Here is a 16,585-nt window from a genome sequence, read left to right on the forward strand (position 1 = left end):
TCAGGTGATCTGCCTGCCTCAGCTTCCCAAAGTGCTGCAATTACAGGCGTGATCCACCACTCCCAGCCCCTTTCCCATGTTCTCCTAATGCTGTATTAACATTTCTTTTACAGGACAGTTTGCCTTGTATGGAAATAATATATGTACAGTGCATGTCTGTTTCTGCAACTAAATTTAGAAATTCCTTGAGGGCAAGAACCATTTCATTTCTTTTTCTCTCCCCACAGCAGAAGGCACAGGACTTTTCCTGTGTGATACACCTGAATAAATATTAGTTGAAATTAATTTAATTGCACTGCAGTGAACTACTTCTACTTCTGATTCCCTCATAGGTGGAGCTCATGAAGGGCTTCAGCATCTGGGTCCTTTCGGCAACATCCCCAACATCGTCGCAGAGTTGACTGGAGACAACATTCCTAAGGACTTTAGTGAGGATCAGGGGTACCCAGACCCTCCAAATCCCTGTCCTGTTGGAAAAACAGGTAACAGATATGCCCTTGGGTTCCTATGGAAAGTAGGGCTTTGGAAGGAAATTAGAAATTCTAACATCAGCTACAAATATTACCAGAAATTGTATTTCCATTCTGATGGGCCCATGCATATTTATAAGTAGATGGGAAGGGGAAACTTATTCTAGCATTTTTGTGTGAGTTCTGGTCTTCAGACACACCTACACAGGATTTTCTCTGCCAAGGCTTTACCTACTTTCTATGTCTTCCCTTCTTTGGGAATTGATGCACTTTTTAGCACTTGCTACTCTTTTAATGAAAAAGGGAACATTTTTTTTTCCTTTTCCATGAGACAACTTCTGCTGATTTTTAATGTCTTTGGAGCCAGTTAGTTTGTGGATTATCCCTGCTTGTTTGTTTTCCTCACTTCTTGTGACAGTCAACGTTCTAACAGTGTCACGCATCAACACCAAGTTAGCATCTTTCCTAAAACCCTGTTTACTTGGGGGCCAGGAGGTGGCATGAGAGAGAAGGGGTTCAGGAAGAAGTTAAGAAGAAGGTTGAACTTTTCCATGTTGTTCCCTTTCTGCCTACTTTCCTACCCCCTAATGCCAAAGAGCACATTGACTGTAGTGTGCCACGTTCACTTTCTTGAGCCTTAATCTCTTCATCAATGGAAGGAAGACATAGTCAGTGCCTTAAAAGAGCCCATAGTGTAGTTCTAGCTTATCTGAAAACAAAAACAATAAAAACATAAACTCATACAGACCTACGGAATCAAGCTCTAGAGCACGGGCTTCCCTCACATTGATCTTTGAGCAACTGACTTTGGTGGTTAGGTGTAGCAGCTCCAGACTCTGACTACCTGAGTTCAAACTCCAGGTCAACCTGTGTGACCTTAAACAAGTTAATTAACCACTTTCTACCTCAATTTCCTTATCTGAAAAATGGAGTTCATTGTGGGAAGTAAATAAAATTATCCATGTAAAGCATTCTAGCACAGCACCTAGCACAGAGTAAGGGCTCTTTAAGTGTCATCCTGATTATAATTAGCTTTGCTGCCCCTAGCAAATAATGCACCTCTTACCTTGGGCATGTGTAAGCTTCTAGCACCAGAGTAGTCTTTTTCTGCAAGCCTAATAATAACAGTTGGTATTTATCAGGTTGGTGCAAAAGTAACTGTGGCTTTTGCCATTGCTTTCAATGGGAAAAACCACAATTACTTTTGTACCAATCTAATATTATTTCCATTTTACATTAAGAAAACAGAAGCTTAGAGTGTAACTTGCACAGGGTTATCCAGATAACAAGTAGCTGAACCAAGACTCAAACCCAAGTCTACCTGATTAAGGGCTGTGTACTCAACCACCGGGACATATTGCCTTTCTCTGAAAATTGTGATAATATTGACTACTCAGCTTTTTTTGGTTTGAATAGGGTCTTACTCTGCTGCCCAGGTGGGAGTGCAGTGGCACAATTGTAGTAATTTTCTCCCTCAGCCTCTAAAGTAGCTGGAACAACAGGTGAGCACCACCATGCCCAGCTAATTTTTAAATTTCTTGTGGAGATTGGGTCTCATTATGTTGCCCAGGCTGGGCTCAAAATCTAGAGCTCAAATGATCCTCCCACCTTGGCCTTCCAAAGTGCTGGGATTATGGGTGTGAGCTACCACGCCCAGACATTTTTTTCTTATGATACCCAGAACTGGTATGACTTCAGCTTTTCTTAAACACAATGCAGCCTCTCTCTGAAAGAGACTCTCTTTAAAAAGATGCCCCTCCTTTCATGTAGGGTGAGGCCTCTGTTTTCCATGGGGCACAAAGCTTCCATCTTGAGGCGAAACAACCAACGTAGTTGGATGTGACCATGCCAATGTGTGGCTGCTGGGCCAGGAAGGCAGGAAAACCTGAATCACTGCCTGGCTCTAATCATTTCTGCCACCTTTTACTTGTTTGTAGGGTTTTGGATGGGTAGGAAGAAAGACCAGATCAGAGTTTAGGGAGTGACAGTCTCCATTGTTAAATCCATTGAATGTGTTACAGTGCAGTGGTTCTTAAAGTGTGATTCTAGCACCACCACCAGCAGCAGCAGCACCTGGAAACTTGCTAAAAATGCAACTTCTCAGGCCCTCCTCTCTGATTTAACCCATTGAATCAGAAGTTCTAGGGGTGAGACCCAGAAATCTGTTGTAATTAGTCCTCCTCATGGTTCTAGTGCACACTGAAGTTGGAGAATGTCATAGGAGAATGGAGATCTGAGCTCTGCTGTTGACTGTAGTGTGCCACTTTCACTTTCCTGCGCCTTCATCTCTTCATCTCTGGAAGGAAGACATAGCAATGCCTTAAAAGAGCACACAGGTAGTTCTATCTTATCTGAAAACAAAAACAATAAAAATATAAAATCATACAGACCTGTGGAATCAAGCTCTAGTCTGTGTACTTAGGAGCTCTGAGAGACAGCAATCAAGCTGGCCCAGTAGAATGGGACAGACTCCCAAATCCAGACACTTTCTTGTCACAGATTGTCTGCCATTTCCTTTGCCCTCCTTCCATTAAACTAACGTTTTCCTCATTCTTTGTTCTACCACAATCTGCATTCCAAGAATGAAATCGCTTACTAAACTTCACCATTATTTGTGAGGAATTGCTTGAATCATGACAGGCACAGCACAGTTGAACAATCCAAGAATAAAACCTTGACTTCTCCTTTCGTGCCGTGCTCCTCTGAATTGTGGCCCACTCACCCTGGATAGAGCAGCAGAGCTCGGAGTCCATCTCAGCTTCAGAGATAGGATGTGAATGCTAGGGCACATTTTCAGCCCCAGAGTCACCTTCAGTTCCCAGAGCAGGCTTTATCTGCACCTCAGTCAGGGCCCACTCAGAGGTACAGCAGAAACAATTATGCAAGGTTATAAAGGTACCATATGTAGATTGCCTGAACTCTCTTGAATTGATATATTTTCCTACATGTTAATTACTATATATTGTAAAAGTTAGATAAATAGCTCACTGAAAAGTGGAGAGCCACATTAGGGATTGTACAGAATGCTGATGACTTCCACGTTAACTGCATGCTACTAAGAGCTGAGAGACTGCATGCTGAAAGCTGCTGGGAGGCTTCGGAGCAGTGTGAAGGGCTACACAACCTGGCTAATTATAAATAGTCCCCCTTTCAGCATTGATTTTGATGTCTCACTATGTCTTTAAAATGAGACCCTCCTTCCTCCCGCTAACCCTGCACAAAATTCACAATCCCTCCTCTGTCCCCCTTCTTACTGCTGTTGTCTAGAATACATTAGACATGGAAAAAATGACTCACTTTTAGAACATCATGCCTAGTAATGATAGAATTTAGATAAAAACAGCATCCAGAGGGATAGCCTTCTTTCTTTGGCTTGAATGGAAGACATGCTTGATTTCAAAGGGCAGTCATAGTATAAACCATCAGTTAAAGGGAGATGTTGGGGAGGGAACTAAAACATATTGCAAACCTATTATGTGTTGGGTGCTCTAAATGTAATCATCTCTCTTCCTCAGGGCAATCCTGTAAGTAAGTATTTAATTATTTGCATCTCACAAATACATAAATGAACTTGGAGAGACCAAGTTAACTTTGCAAAGGAATTAAACCTATCTGTATCTTAGGAGCTGGGATTTGATCCTTGAGCTCTGCTCTTATCTGACTCCAAAGCTTAAGCTGTTGTCACAGTAAAACACAACATCAAGTACTGTGTGGAGATTGATGTTGTTGTGTCATATACTTTCTCCAAGAAGCCAAAGTAGTTTCTAAAGTGCTTGCTCAAGAGAAAACAAAGCGGGTCATGTGCAATAGAAGTATGTTACTTATGGAAACACTTGCTGTTGTAACAAATAAAAAAATTTTTATGGCTCAATGCAATAGAAGTTTATTTTTCACCTATGTGAAGTCCTGCCAGAGGTGGGTGAGGCTGTGTTGAGTGGATGGTTCAGCACCCCAGACTGCCATCTTTGCACCTGACACCCACAGTTGCCCTGGCAGCATGTAACAAGCTGACCAGCAGATGGGGATGAGGGATGAGGAGAAGTAGAACATGGTATGAGAGGTTTTTATGCTTCTAAATGATGTATTTCACTTCCAGGCCTGGGAATGGAATACATCACTTATGCTTACATTCTAGCCTCAACTGAGGCAAATGACTCCGTGTGATTGCAAAGCAAGGCTGGGAAATTAGTCTAGCTGTGTGCTAAGGAGGAAAGGGAAGAGGGTTTGGTGAACAGCCAGTGAGCCTCTGCACAGGAGTGGGGTTTGAGATGAGCAGTCCTATCTAACTGGATCCTAGCGGGAAGGTGGCTTGTAGTGTTCCAAGTTACTACTGATGTGAACAGATTCTGACCTTTGGATGTCTAGCTGTTTTTGATAAATTAACTCAGAATAATGATAAATGTCTTGGCCGTTCCTCAAAAATCTTTGGCTGTTTGCAGTACATGATGGATGTCTAGAAAACACCCCCGACACTGCCGAGTTCAGTCGAGAGTTCCAGTTGCACCAGCATCTGTTTGATCCGGAACATGACTATCCAGGCTTGGGCAAGTGGGTAAGTCCTATCTCAATTGTCAGTAGATTTTGCACTTTGGTACTATGAAGGTACTGATGGCAGGGACAAGCAATATGGGCAGAAGGAGAGAAGACAAATTATTTAGAAGCTAATTTTTCAGAAATCTCTGGTTGTGAAAGCTTCAAGTAATTACTATTCAAAACCACACTCATGTGTCCAGGCAGCAGTATACCAAATCCATCCAAAGAGACAGCAACCTAACACTGGCTGTAGTCTCCAGAGGCTTCTACTCTGGTGTACTTCACAGCCTGTGTCATACACATCTTAAATTCCACCAGTGTTTCATGCATCTCTTATAGGGTTTTATCAAAGGATATGATTTTTTTTAAGTGATCAGAAAACTTGCAAACTTGATCTCTAACCTAAGGGAGATAATCTCTGCAGAATCAAGGGAAAAAGGGTGCCAGAGCTTAGAAACATACATATGTAATTCTGCTTCATGGAAAGAGAAAAAAAATCCAAGATGTTTAGCAGTGAGATTGCTGTCAGTCCCAGGTAAGTGCGTATAGCTCTCAGTTAAGGGAGCTGTTTATAAGCACTTAGAAAGAGAAATCATGACCATTCAGCATCGATGTGCTAAAAGCAAGTCTTGCCAATCTAATTATTTTCTTCCATTTGCCAGCATTATTCATTTATTTGCCAGCTTGATGAGGGAAAGGAAGTGGGCATGGTGCATTTGGACTGTTGCAAAGTATTTGACAAGATCGTTTTATGTTCCCCTATTGGAAGAAGTGGCGAGTTACAGCCTAGGCAATAGAATATCACCAAAGAGGGCTTGTTCAAGAGTCCATGTAGATAGGGAGGGAGATTTCTTCGGGTATTCTGTGTGTCTGAGCACTACCCCACTCCACATTTTTATCAATGTTTGTAATAAAAATATGGAGCATGTACTTATCAGATTCCCAGAGGATGACATGAAGTTGGAAGGGATACCATCAGATGACAGAGTTGGGATTCAACAAGATCCCAGCAGACTAGAACAATGAGCCACACAAGATCAGAACTGAAGGGGGATATGTCTGTGTTCCGTGGTTGGGCTTGTGTAAGCAGATGCTGAAGCCATGTGAGAAAAGTGGGAAATACCTAGGAGTGTTCATTCACATGGAACAGTAGGTGGCCAATATGTCTGTGGAATGAATGAAAGAGTGAATGAGCAAATATTCCAACTCCCTCAGCCCTCATCTCTTCTCAGCTCATTACTGACAGATGACCTTGCATCCTACTTCACTGGGAATACAGAAATTTCAAAACTAAACTCCCTCCCTTTCTTCTACATTGTTTTAGACAAAGATGTCTCTCTTCATTAATGACCACTTTTTTTTTCAGCATCTTGCTTTAACACTGCATTGGCAGTTCCCTCTGCCTTCAACATACACACATTTCCTGTCTTAAAACAACAAAGCAACAATAGTTCTAGGTTAATTTTGCTTCTTCCAGTTTGCATTATTCCACTTTCCTTCTTTTTCATAAACAGTTCTGTTTGCAAGAATTGGTTCATGGAGCCACTTGTAAGCCTATTAGTAGAGCCTAAACATGTTGAGTTAAATAGAAAATCATCTATAGGTTCTCGAATAAGAGACTGAAATAATAAAAGCCTTCTATAAAAGAAGTTATTTTGGTGGCATATTAAAGGATGAAGTAGAAGGAGAAGAGACTAATCTGAGCCAGGAAGACAATATGGGAAGTAATTTCAGTTATGATGACTGTGAACACAGTGAAGAAGGGTGAGAATCCAAGACATTTTAAAGGGGGAAAACTAACTAGAATTAGTATATGGAATAAATATAGCATGAAGAGGAAAGGAGATATGTCAGGTTTATATGAAATGGAGAGCATGAGCTTTTCCTATGAGTGCACTTTAGAAAGAAAGAAGAGAGGAATAGAGGGAGGAAGGAGGTAAAAAAGAGAAGAGAGAGTGAGGGAAAGGGTAGACTACGGAGGAGTACTGGGAAGGGATCCATAACAGGTGAGCAAAGCATTCCCAAACAGAAGCAAAAACCAGGTTCAACAAGATACAAAAAGAACAGATTGAGCCCACTGTGTTGTAGGCACTGTGCTAGATGCTAAGTATACAGGAGTCATCAGGATATGATACTGTTCAGAGAGTTTACAGTCCCACAGTTGAGATGAATTGCATGAAAGTGAAATGAACCCAACTTAGCACCATTCAGCTTCATGTTTTGGCTGTATTCTGAGGGCCAGGGGCAATTATTAGGGAAGATGGAAGACAAGGGTAGGGTATGATCCAGGACTGAGGACTGGTGTGGCTCCTTGGGATAGTAGCCATTGAGGAAGTCAAAGGCACTAAGGAGAGCAGCGCTGAAGTCTCAGGTGGGACGGTCTTCAGCTTAACTGGTAGGCTAGAAATGAGAGAAAGAAAGGAGGGAGACTGAGTAAAGGTGTGAGTGAAGGCAAGAAGCCCAGCTGGTGGTGTGACAAGGTGGGAGGGATGAAAACATCTCTTTTCCGCTTTCTTCATCTCTTTTTGAAAACCTTCACAGATTTCTCTCACCAAATTCCACTCACTTCCAGTGCTCCAGTATGAGGCCAACCACTGTCCTTCATTCTCTGTGCTTCCTTCTCAAAACACTGACTTGAGATTCTCTCAGTCTTTCCCATTCTTTGTCCATATTAGAGCTAAGACTAGAATGTAGGACCAAATGTAAAAGGAAAATATTAGATATCAATGACTACGAACAATGTTTAGACACCTTTTGTCATCTGCATTTATGTGTTTGCTTAAACTCGGGTTTCCTTGTTTATTTTCTCATTACCACCTACCAGTAAAACATGATTTCCTTGGTTTTTGCATGGAAGTGTAAATTGAGTGTGTCTTGCTTTTCTAAACTGGTGACCCTCGGACCTTCCTCAGTGCTTATATGGAATGACATTCTCAAGCTTGTCTTCAGCCCAGCCATCCTTCAAGTTAACAGAGTCATCATCTTTCATGATAGAACAGCATTAAGACCTTGCTTCCTTATCTGCTGATAATGCTTCCTTGTTTTTGACAATAGCTGGAGCTGAGCTGCATCTTTAACAATGATTCACATATTACACATTTCAGTGTCTATCTTGTTTCCTGCATTTCTCTCTTTGTTAATGCACCAAGACACATTTATTGAGGGCACATCATATGCCTTCCAGGCATGGGAATGAGAATACAAAGTTGAATAATGATAGTAATTATATTACATAGTACATAATACTATAATACAGTAGTAAAGAGTAATATTTATTGAGCACATACTAGATGCCAGACACCTTTCTAAATACTCAGTAATCTCATTCAGTCTGCCCTTCCTTGTCATTCTCACTTTCCAGATGAGAAAATTCAGGCTTGGGGAGCTGAGGAGCCTGCTCAGCACACAGAGCTGGGATTTGAACCCCATCGTCTGACTCAAGAGTACTTTACAAGCTGACTACGTTCCACATCCTTTCATGGCTCATTGTTCCTAACGTGTCCTGTGTGGTAGTCCTATTGAGTCCTATCGAGGGCTGGCTGCTTTCCAGACAATGTGTGTGACTACAGCGGTGGTGATCACACTGGCTGGCTACTGTACATGCCAGCAACCCACTCCCTCTTTACACATTAACTGCTGAGTGATGCTCACTTAAGAAAAAGTTGTCTCAAAAAGCAAATGTTTCTCCTTTCCAAATGCTTTCATACCTTTTCATGAGCAACTGATCACAGCCACAGCCTGAGCCACAGAGATATGAGGGACTACTGACTTTCTTTCTCTTTCCTGACCTTATCATGTTTGTTGAGTCAAATGCTCTTCAGTGTGGATTTGACTCAGGTTTCCATGTGATTAGACCTGAGTTATGCCTTTTTCGATATGTCCTCTTTAGTATTTTACATCAGGAAGCACATGATGTCAGTTTGCCTCATGACTGGTAGTGTTAACTTTGCTCACTTTGGTAAACTGGTGCCCTCCAGGTTTCTCTGGTGTAAAATTCCCTTGGAAATTAGTAGTTGATCTGTGAGAAGATGCTTTGGGGATGTGTAAATAGTCTGCTCCCTGTTGAACTTTTAACCAACAAATACAGCATCCATTGATGATTCTTACCAGATTCAATAATAATGGTGATAGTTGCAAAATGATTATTTTCTTTCTCCACGATTCTTTCTGCATTTACTAGTTGACATTCTACTCTAAGCAAGAGTTTCCCCTGCTTCTTTGTTTATTTATTCATAAATCTGTTTATTTATATACTACAAGTATGGATTCATGGATTCCATAATGGACATTATTATGTGTTTTGATGTTCAAACTGTCCTCAATTTGGCCAGTGGGAATCTCCTCAAGCTGGCTTTTTTTTCCTTTTGACAAGGCCCCATCATTTTTTTGAGCACTTCTTTACTTTCCGACCTAATTAGATATTCCATCTTCACCAATTCTTATCATTTCCTTCCTAGCACTAGAATCAGATATTTCTCCAGGAAGCCCCCTGGTTCCATTTCGGAGTGTAATTTGAAACCAAGATCTGGACAGTTGTCCAAAATCTTGATGGCACCATGGAAAACCCTTTTAATGAACTTGAACCTGCTACTCATATAGGAAACAGGCTCACCACTCCCCAGAGAATCAACAGGGAATGGATGTGAGGAGAGATAACCGATTTCCTTTCTTTCAATTTGTATGCTTCTCTTACCCATACCATACCTGCCCATCTCTGCCTTTAAGTCCATACAATAACAGGGCTAATTAGGAATGTCTCAGACACTTTCATGCAGGGATAGGGAAGCACTATCCTGCTAATCCTAACCCTAGCTCTTAAGGAGATATGGGGACTATCTTTGAAAGGAAGATTAGCCAGACCTTTTGCATTTCTTTTTGAATAAAAACTTTTATGGGTATGATCTGCCCCAAGATCGTCTTACGAATAATTAACTGCTGCTGCCTTTACCCAGCTAATGGCACAGGTGGCCTCTGCCAGGGCTGGTTGACAGTCTCACCCCATGGTACTAGCTCTCAAGTTCTTCTGCACTCCGTTTAGCTCAGGCAGCTGAAAACGATGGTGTAATGAAGAAACCATTGTCCTCAACCCTTCCCGGCCTTCCCAGCTCTAACACCAGCTCTTTGGAGATTCTTTGCCTCAGGAGTTTTTACAAACACAGAAAGGCAACCACAGACTGAAGAGAATGAGCCCTGCAGCAATATCCTCATTCCTCGAGGAAACGATCTGCAAGTCTGCTTTTTCTCCCTTCTGATATTAAATTGATTCATTCCCCGAAGTGAGCAGGAGATAGAGGTTGTAGCCAGTACTGGCGTTTTTGGCAGTAGAAGCTTCTTCACTCCTGGTACCGCCTCCCTGCATAGTTGAGGTTGGGCAAGAGATAAGCATTGTAAATTGCAGGTGGGGTGGATTTTAATGAACATGAAAAATGATGAAGCTCATTCTTGGCATTTGTCATTTTCAATTCCAAATCTACCACTGAAAATAAATGAATGGACAGCTCAGAGGATACATGTTGTATTAACTTGTTCCTTATCAGAACTCTGTCATTGTCTTTTTTTTTTTTTTCTTAAATCAATGTCAGCATATTTTATTTAGAACAAAATGAATCACCTCTTTTATACATTATTTTCCTCTAGATAAAAAAATCAAATAAATATAACAACACAAGTAAAGCCCCCCCCAAATCCCCTTCTTCCTTTCTGCCTTCAGGTTAAGTGTTCTGTCTTTTATAATCTCAATAGAAGGGAAATCTGTTGAGCATGTGTCTGATATTCTAGAGCTCATTTAAGCCCACTATGTGTTTGAAATACAGCAATATGTGGAAACACTTATACAAACTGTGGTAACAGAGCCCTCCCCCCGACGCAGCATAACTTTCCTTTCTGCCAAGAAGTTTTTTGGCAGTTTTTAAAAGGTTCACTCTATTAAAAATGTTATAGACCAAATGGTTTTCCAATTGTCTTGACTGGGGGCACTTGACTTACGCCACAGACGAAATGGTTGCAGAAGTCAGAATGTCTCGTTTATTTACACAGGGGATTGTTGTTAATAGTCAGACACTACTCTAGAGAGCAGTTTATGTGTACAGTTTATAAAAAGGGAGTTAGAGACAAAAATAAATGAGGTAAAATTATTTGTTTTAAACAAAGGCTGTTCAAAGTGAGGAGATGGGTTATCCAGCACCCCTTGTGTTTTAAAATGCCATATTTCCCTGTTTACGTGATTGTTGATGACACTGGTGTGCCTCAGGGCATTGAAGAGGACTTTATTAAAAGCTGAACCACTACCAGCTTTTCTCTTGTGGTCTATCTTTCTGACACAACATTCCTTTCATCTAGTTTTGTTTCCAAAATATGTGTATGCAAATATCCAGGGGACACACCAAGTATTGCTTTTAAAACAGACATTCACCAAATTTGATCCATACTTCTGCATTTGTGTTTTCTTTTCTCCCCATTCTAGAACAAGAAACTCCTTTACAAGAAGATGAAGGGAGGAGAGAGACGAAAGCGGAGGGTAACACGCGGCTGGCTGGGTTGTTGCTGGGATGCTTGGAGTTTTCTGAGTGGGGAAGCAAACAGGCTGGAACCCTCACTTGTTGGGGAGTCAGAATCCTCCCTTGTGCAGTCCTGAGAAACACTGGTCTCTGTGATGAGGGCCACACCCAGAAAGTCTGCCCTTGGTTTCTGCAATGGCTTCCCCAAACTTTAACAGATGATTTTTAGTGGAACACCCAGTGTGGGGTGATTCCATCACCTCCATTTCATTCAGGAAATGTGTATTGCTTCCCCCATCAGTGTGGCACATATCTGGGGAGACATGAGGGTCTGTCTGCCCGGGTCTGTAGGCCATTGGGGAAAACTAATCACACATCTGTATCAGTTCTACAAAAACACAGGGCAGAAACAGGGAAGTGCTGAGCTGCATGCTCCCGCAAATAGTTTTGAAGGAATTTGAGAGTAAAAGATGAGATGAGCAAACCTTATTTCTCCTATATATCTTTTTTCTTGGCCTAGCCTGACTGATGTAAGATCTACTATATCTATAATATGTGTTCGCTGTCTGTTGAATTTACTACAGGCTTAGTTTTAAGCCATCCCAGGACTGCCCAAGGTAAGAACTTGGTCTAGGTGCTCCACATTTAGCTACTTCATATACAATGTTGCCTCATGCAAAACCCAATATCACATTTGCTTTCAGTTTCCAGTGTATTTTATAACATCAAGATTTAAAAAGTGATCAAGGTCCATTCTGCTAATCCACTGGTACCTTGCTAGGCAGAAGGGCCTGGCCACCTGCCTCTTTTTTCTGATCAGATGAAGGTGGTGGGGGAAATCACACTGCTGTTACATGGTAAAGTACTATGAGATAGTGACCATTTTAGTTAAAATATACAAACCTAACCATGTACTTAAAGCTACTGACTATTTATTCAGAAGAGCAAGTGCCTAGAACCTCACAAAATGTGGGAATCTGGGAAGTGGTAATTGTGGCCATTCTGAGGGGTTTGGCCAAATCCATTTAGAGATAGCTTCCAGAGGTATGGATTTTCTGGCCTCAGCATCAGTCCTCAGGCTCCCACAACAGAAGGTTCAAGCCCCTGTGCTGCCTGACAAAATACAGAGGACCTACAGCAATTTTCTAAGCAAGAAGTAGAAAATTTTTACCTCTGGAAACAAATCATTTTCGAGGAGAGCTAACGGAGTTATTAAGGGTTTTTCTTGGTGATGACAGCTTTCAATAGCAGACGGTGACAGAAAGGGTCCAAAGGGGACAATGTGGTCTTGAGAGAACATCAAGAAATTCTATTCTAGGAGCTCAAAATTCACATAATTTACCAGTAACATGGCTTGAATATCTCCCTACAGTGCAACAAGAACATTTCCAAATAAGATCAATGACTGACCCAGAATGAATAACTTAACTTGAAGCTTTAATTGTCTCTACTTCCTGGCCCACCATTCCTTCTACCCTAACTCAGTGAATGACCATGGGTCATGATTTAGGTCATTTTTCCATGAGACTAGTGATTACTGAAACTCAGAATGCTGGCTGAGACACATGTTATAGACAATTTTACTTTAGTCTCAATTTCTTCCACATAGGAAAGGCTTAGAATTTAGGAAAACAAGGATCACTTTGATCTAGAGATACCAAATTCTTTCTATTCTTAGGCATCTACAAAGACCCATTCTCATGCCATAAACCATGGCCTGATAAACCATAGATTGATAAGGAAGCAAGTTGGCCCTGCCCAACATCGGTCTCAGATACTGTTCCCATCTTGATTGAAGACCTTAACATGATCCCCGACCCCAAGTGCATGAATCAATATAAAGAAACTATAGGTTTTCTTTTTTGAACAATGAAGTCCTCCTCCAGTGAAGCTCAGCATCTGCTGTGAGTTTGCAGAGGACGTTGAAAGCAAAGATCCAATCCCAGTGGTTCTTCCAGTTGTGAAATGGGAATAATGTTCTCTGTGTACCCTACAAGTCTCTTGCCCAAGTGAGAGAAGATAAATATAGAAGTGCCTTGAGTTCTTCAGAGCACAATTATAACCAAGACTCAGCTACGCATGGTGGCTCATGCCTGTAATCCCAGCCCTTTGGAAGCCAAGGTGGGTGAATCACCTGAGGTCAGGAGTTCTAGACTAGCCCAGCCAACATGATGAAATCCAAACTCTACTGAAAAAAAACAGAAATTAGCCAGGCATAGTACTGCGCTCCTGAGGGAGGAGAATAGTTTGAAACCAAGAGGTGGAGGTTGTGGTGAGCTGAGACTGCACTGCTGCACTCCAGCTTGGGCGATGGAGTGAGACTCCATCTCAAAACCATGAAACAAAAATCAAGGCTCATTATTATTCCTAAGTGCTGGATTTAATACTCAGTTAAATATTTATCAAAAAAAGTTCACCTGATTCCTTTTTTTTCTTCCTCATTAATTTTTCCCCTCTCCTCCAACCTTTGCATGTTCTGGGTCTGGGCAGGGCTTTCTCCCATGAGAAATGTTTCTTCTCAATGTTGCAACCAAGCCCCATGTGGCTTTACGCAACTTTATGTACTTACCCAAATCCAGCTGAATTCCTAATTGCTTCACAAATAAAAGGTCAATCTACCTTTAGATGACTGTTAACTTTTAAACTTTTAAGCTGTACCTTGTTAATATTTTAGACCTACTATTTATCTTATTTAAATAGCTTATGAGCCTTTTAATCCCATATTTGATCAACTTGAACATCTCATATCCTCCTTTAACATATTAGAATTTTTGGAATAAATATACAAAACAAAATGTTTCTGATACTGAATATACTTTTTCAGTCCACACTTGCTCCACTTACCCAAAGATTCTGATATGATCCCCTAGGGTAGGCCAAACCACTGTAATTGATAAAAGGAACTTTTATCATTTTAAATATTTTTAAGATGAATTATCAGCAAGGTGTTGTCTTGTGACATGTCACTTTTCAGATGTCTGAGCACATTGCTGACTTTGTAATTCTCACCTTTGGATGCATCTTTGCAGAGTGAGTTGGACCTTTCATGATTCATGTGTTTACCAGTCAGAATGGGAAAGAACATTTGTAAATGCTAAACTCCAGTTTCATTCCTTCTCTTTTGGAGAATGTCTGCTCACCTTTCAAGAGTTAGACAAGAGAGCTCCACCTTCCATTCATAGCTAGATTCCATTCATACATGGGAATCTAGCGTGCGACAGGGATTGCTGATCATTTGTAACTACAGCTTCTTTCTTATATTTTTGTTCCGTTATTGGAAGGCAATTTCAATATACAAACATCTTCCAAAACTTTTGAATTTTTTTCTGCTTGCTAAATACTATTTTGTAAAGTTTCAGTTACTAGTTCAAATCCAAACCTCAAAAAATAGATATGTATTAGAGAAGGAATGAAAAAATCTTTACTCATTAAGAATACCAACACATGAGAGGCATTTCAGAGCACGGGGTCTTGAGTCAAAAACCAAGGAGCCTTCCGGGAAGCTTCCTTTTTTTCTTTGGTTTTTGAATTTGACTGAAGGAAGGTGGAAATGATTGCTCGAGCCCCTAAGGAATTCTCTTTAGTAAAATATTGGCATGGAAGAATCAATCTCAGCAACAGGATGATCTGGGACCAGTCTTCAGATGCTAATTCCCACTTGGCCCTACTCTTCTCCTTTAGGACATTCTTATTGCAAAATATAATTTAATGCATTTCAGATTCCCTCTCCTACCTAATTAGGGCCATAGAATAATAATTATCTTTCTAATTGGTCTTGGTATTTATGTTAGTGGCAAGGATTACTAACAAAGATTTTGTTTACCCCAAGAGTAATAATTTTTTAAGAGACCACATTGCATCTGATAAAGAGCTCTATAGTTGTGTGAAAAACACAATTAGAGACATCTATCAGTCAGAAAATCAGGCCACTGAAGTATTAATTAGTACACTGGAATAATTGTTTGGTAGTTGGTAGGTACCAATGGTGTATTGTTGTAATCCAATAGGCCAGAAACAATTCTTGTTCATTTCTTTTCTGAAATGTCTATATCTGATGTTCACATATAACACCAAATCACGTTTTTTGTTTTTTGGTTTTTTTTTTTTCAGAGTATCAATCCATATCTACAAGGACAGAGACTGGATAATGTTGTTGCAAAGAAGTCTGTTCCCCATTTTTCAGATGAGGATAAAGACCCAGAGTAAAAGAGAAGACACTGGATGGATGAAAACCCACATTACCTGTTAGGCCTCAGCATGGCTTATGTGCACGTGTTAATAGAGCCCCTGTGAATGGCAGCATGTTTCTTACATAGATAATTATGGATAAAAAGCAGCCGTATGTTGATAATGTATTGTCTTCACACTGCAGGCCCTGCTTTCTGCTAAATTAGAATAAGAGCTTTTTCTGTTTCTTTGGGTTTTTAAAATGTGAATCTGAAATGATCATAAAAAATTAAAATGTGAATGTCAACAATAAAAGACTATGAATGGCTCAGATTTCTTGCAGTTTAAAATGGTGTTTGAGGTTGTACTATTTTGGCCACGTCTGTAAAAAGCTGGCATTTGATTTTGATTATGTAGTTCATCCAGCCCTTGGGCATTGTTATACACCAGTAAAGAAGGCTGGACTCAAGAGAAGGAGCTGACACATTTCACTTGGCCGCATCTTAACAAACATGTATGCAAGCATTGGCAGACGAAGTTTTCTTTTTAAAGCATTGTAAAGAACAATTTCTTTGTTTACCAGAACAACCTGATCTACATACATGTTAGTATATGGTGCTAACAATAATTCTGTGACCTTCATGGTCTGGTATTATCCCCATTTTACAGGTGGTAGAACTGAGATACGTTCAACACATCATTGGCAATAACCAGCAAAATCCAGCATGAAGAGACTCTGCAGGATAAGTAGCCTAGCTTTTTTCAACAAATAAATGGTAGGAGGGAAAAATGGTGGGGCACTATTATAGATTTTAAAAGGCTTAAGAGACTTATGAGCCAAATACAATGTATGTGGGTCTTATTTGCATCCTGACTCAAATCAAATTAAGAAAACCTTTGATCAGACAATCAGGGAAG

General features: G+C 40.6%; 1 protein-coding gene across 2 annotated transcripts in view; it reads left to right on the forward strand.

The window, feature by feature from the left end:
- The window catches only part of SCG5 (secretogranin V), a 51,921-nt gene extending 35,923 nt beyond the window's left edge, over positions 1–15,998 (forward strand). For both annotated transcript variants that reach the window (XM_009005604.4, XM_002753578.6), the window contains exons 3-6: positions 333–482; positions 4,910–5,022; positions 11,467–11,520; positions 15,611–15,998. In XM_009005604.4, the coding sequence (XP_009003852.1) occupies positions 333–482; positions 4,910–5,022; positions 11,467–11,520; positions 15,611–15,706 (413 nt within the window). In that variant the 3' untranslated portion in view covers positions 15,707–15,998. The remainder of the gene's footprint in view (positions 1–332; positions 483–4,909; positions 5,023–11,466; positions 11,521–15,610) is intronic.
- The last annotated feature ends 587 nt before the right edge of the window (positions 15,999–16,585 follow it).

Source organism: Callithrix jacchus, chromosome 8, assembly GCF_049354715.1.
Source record: "Callithrix jacchus isolate 240 chromosome 8, calJac240_pri, whole genome shotgun sequence".
NCBI lineage: Eukaryota > Metazoa > Chordata > Mammalia > Primates > Cebidae > Callithrix > Callithrix jacchus.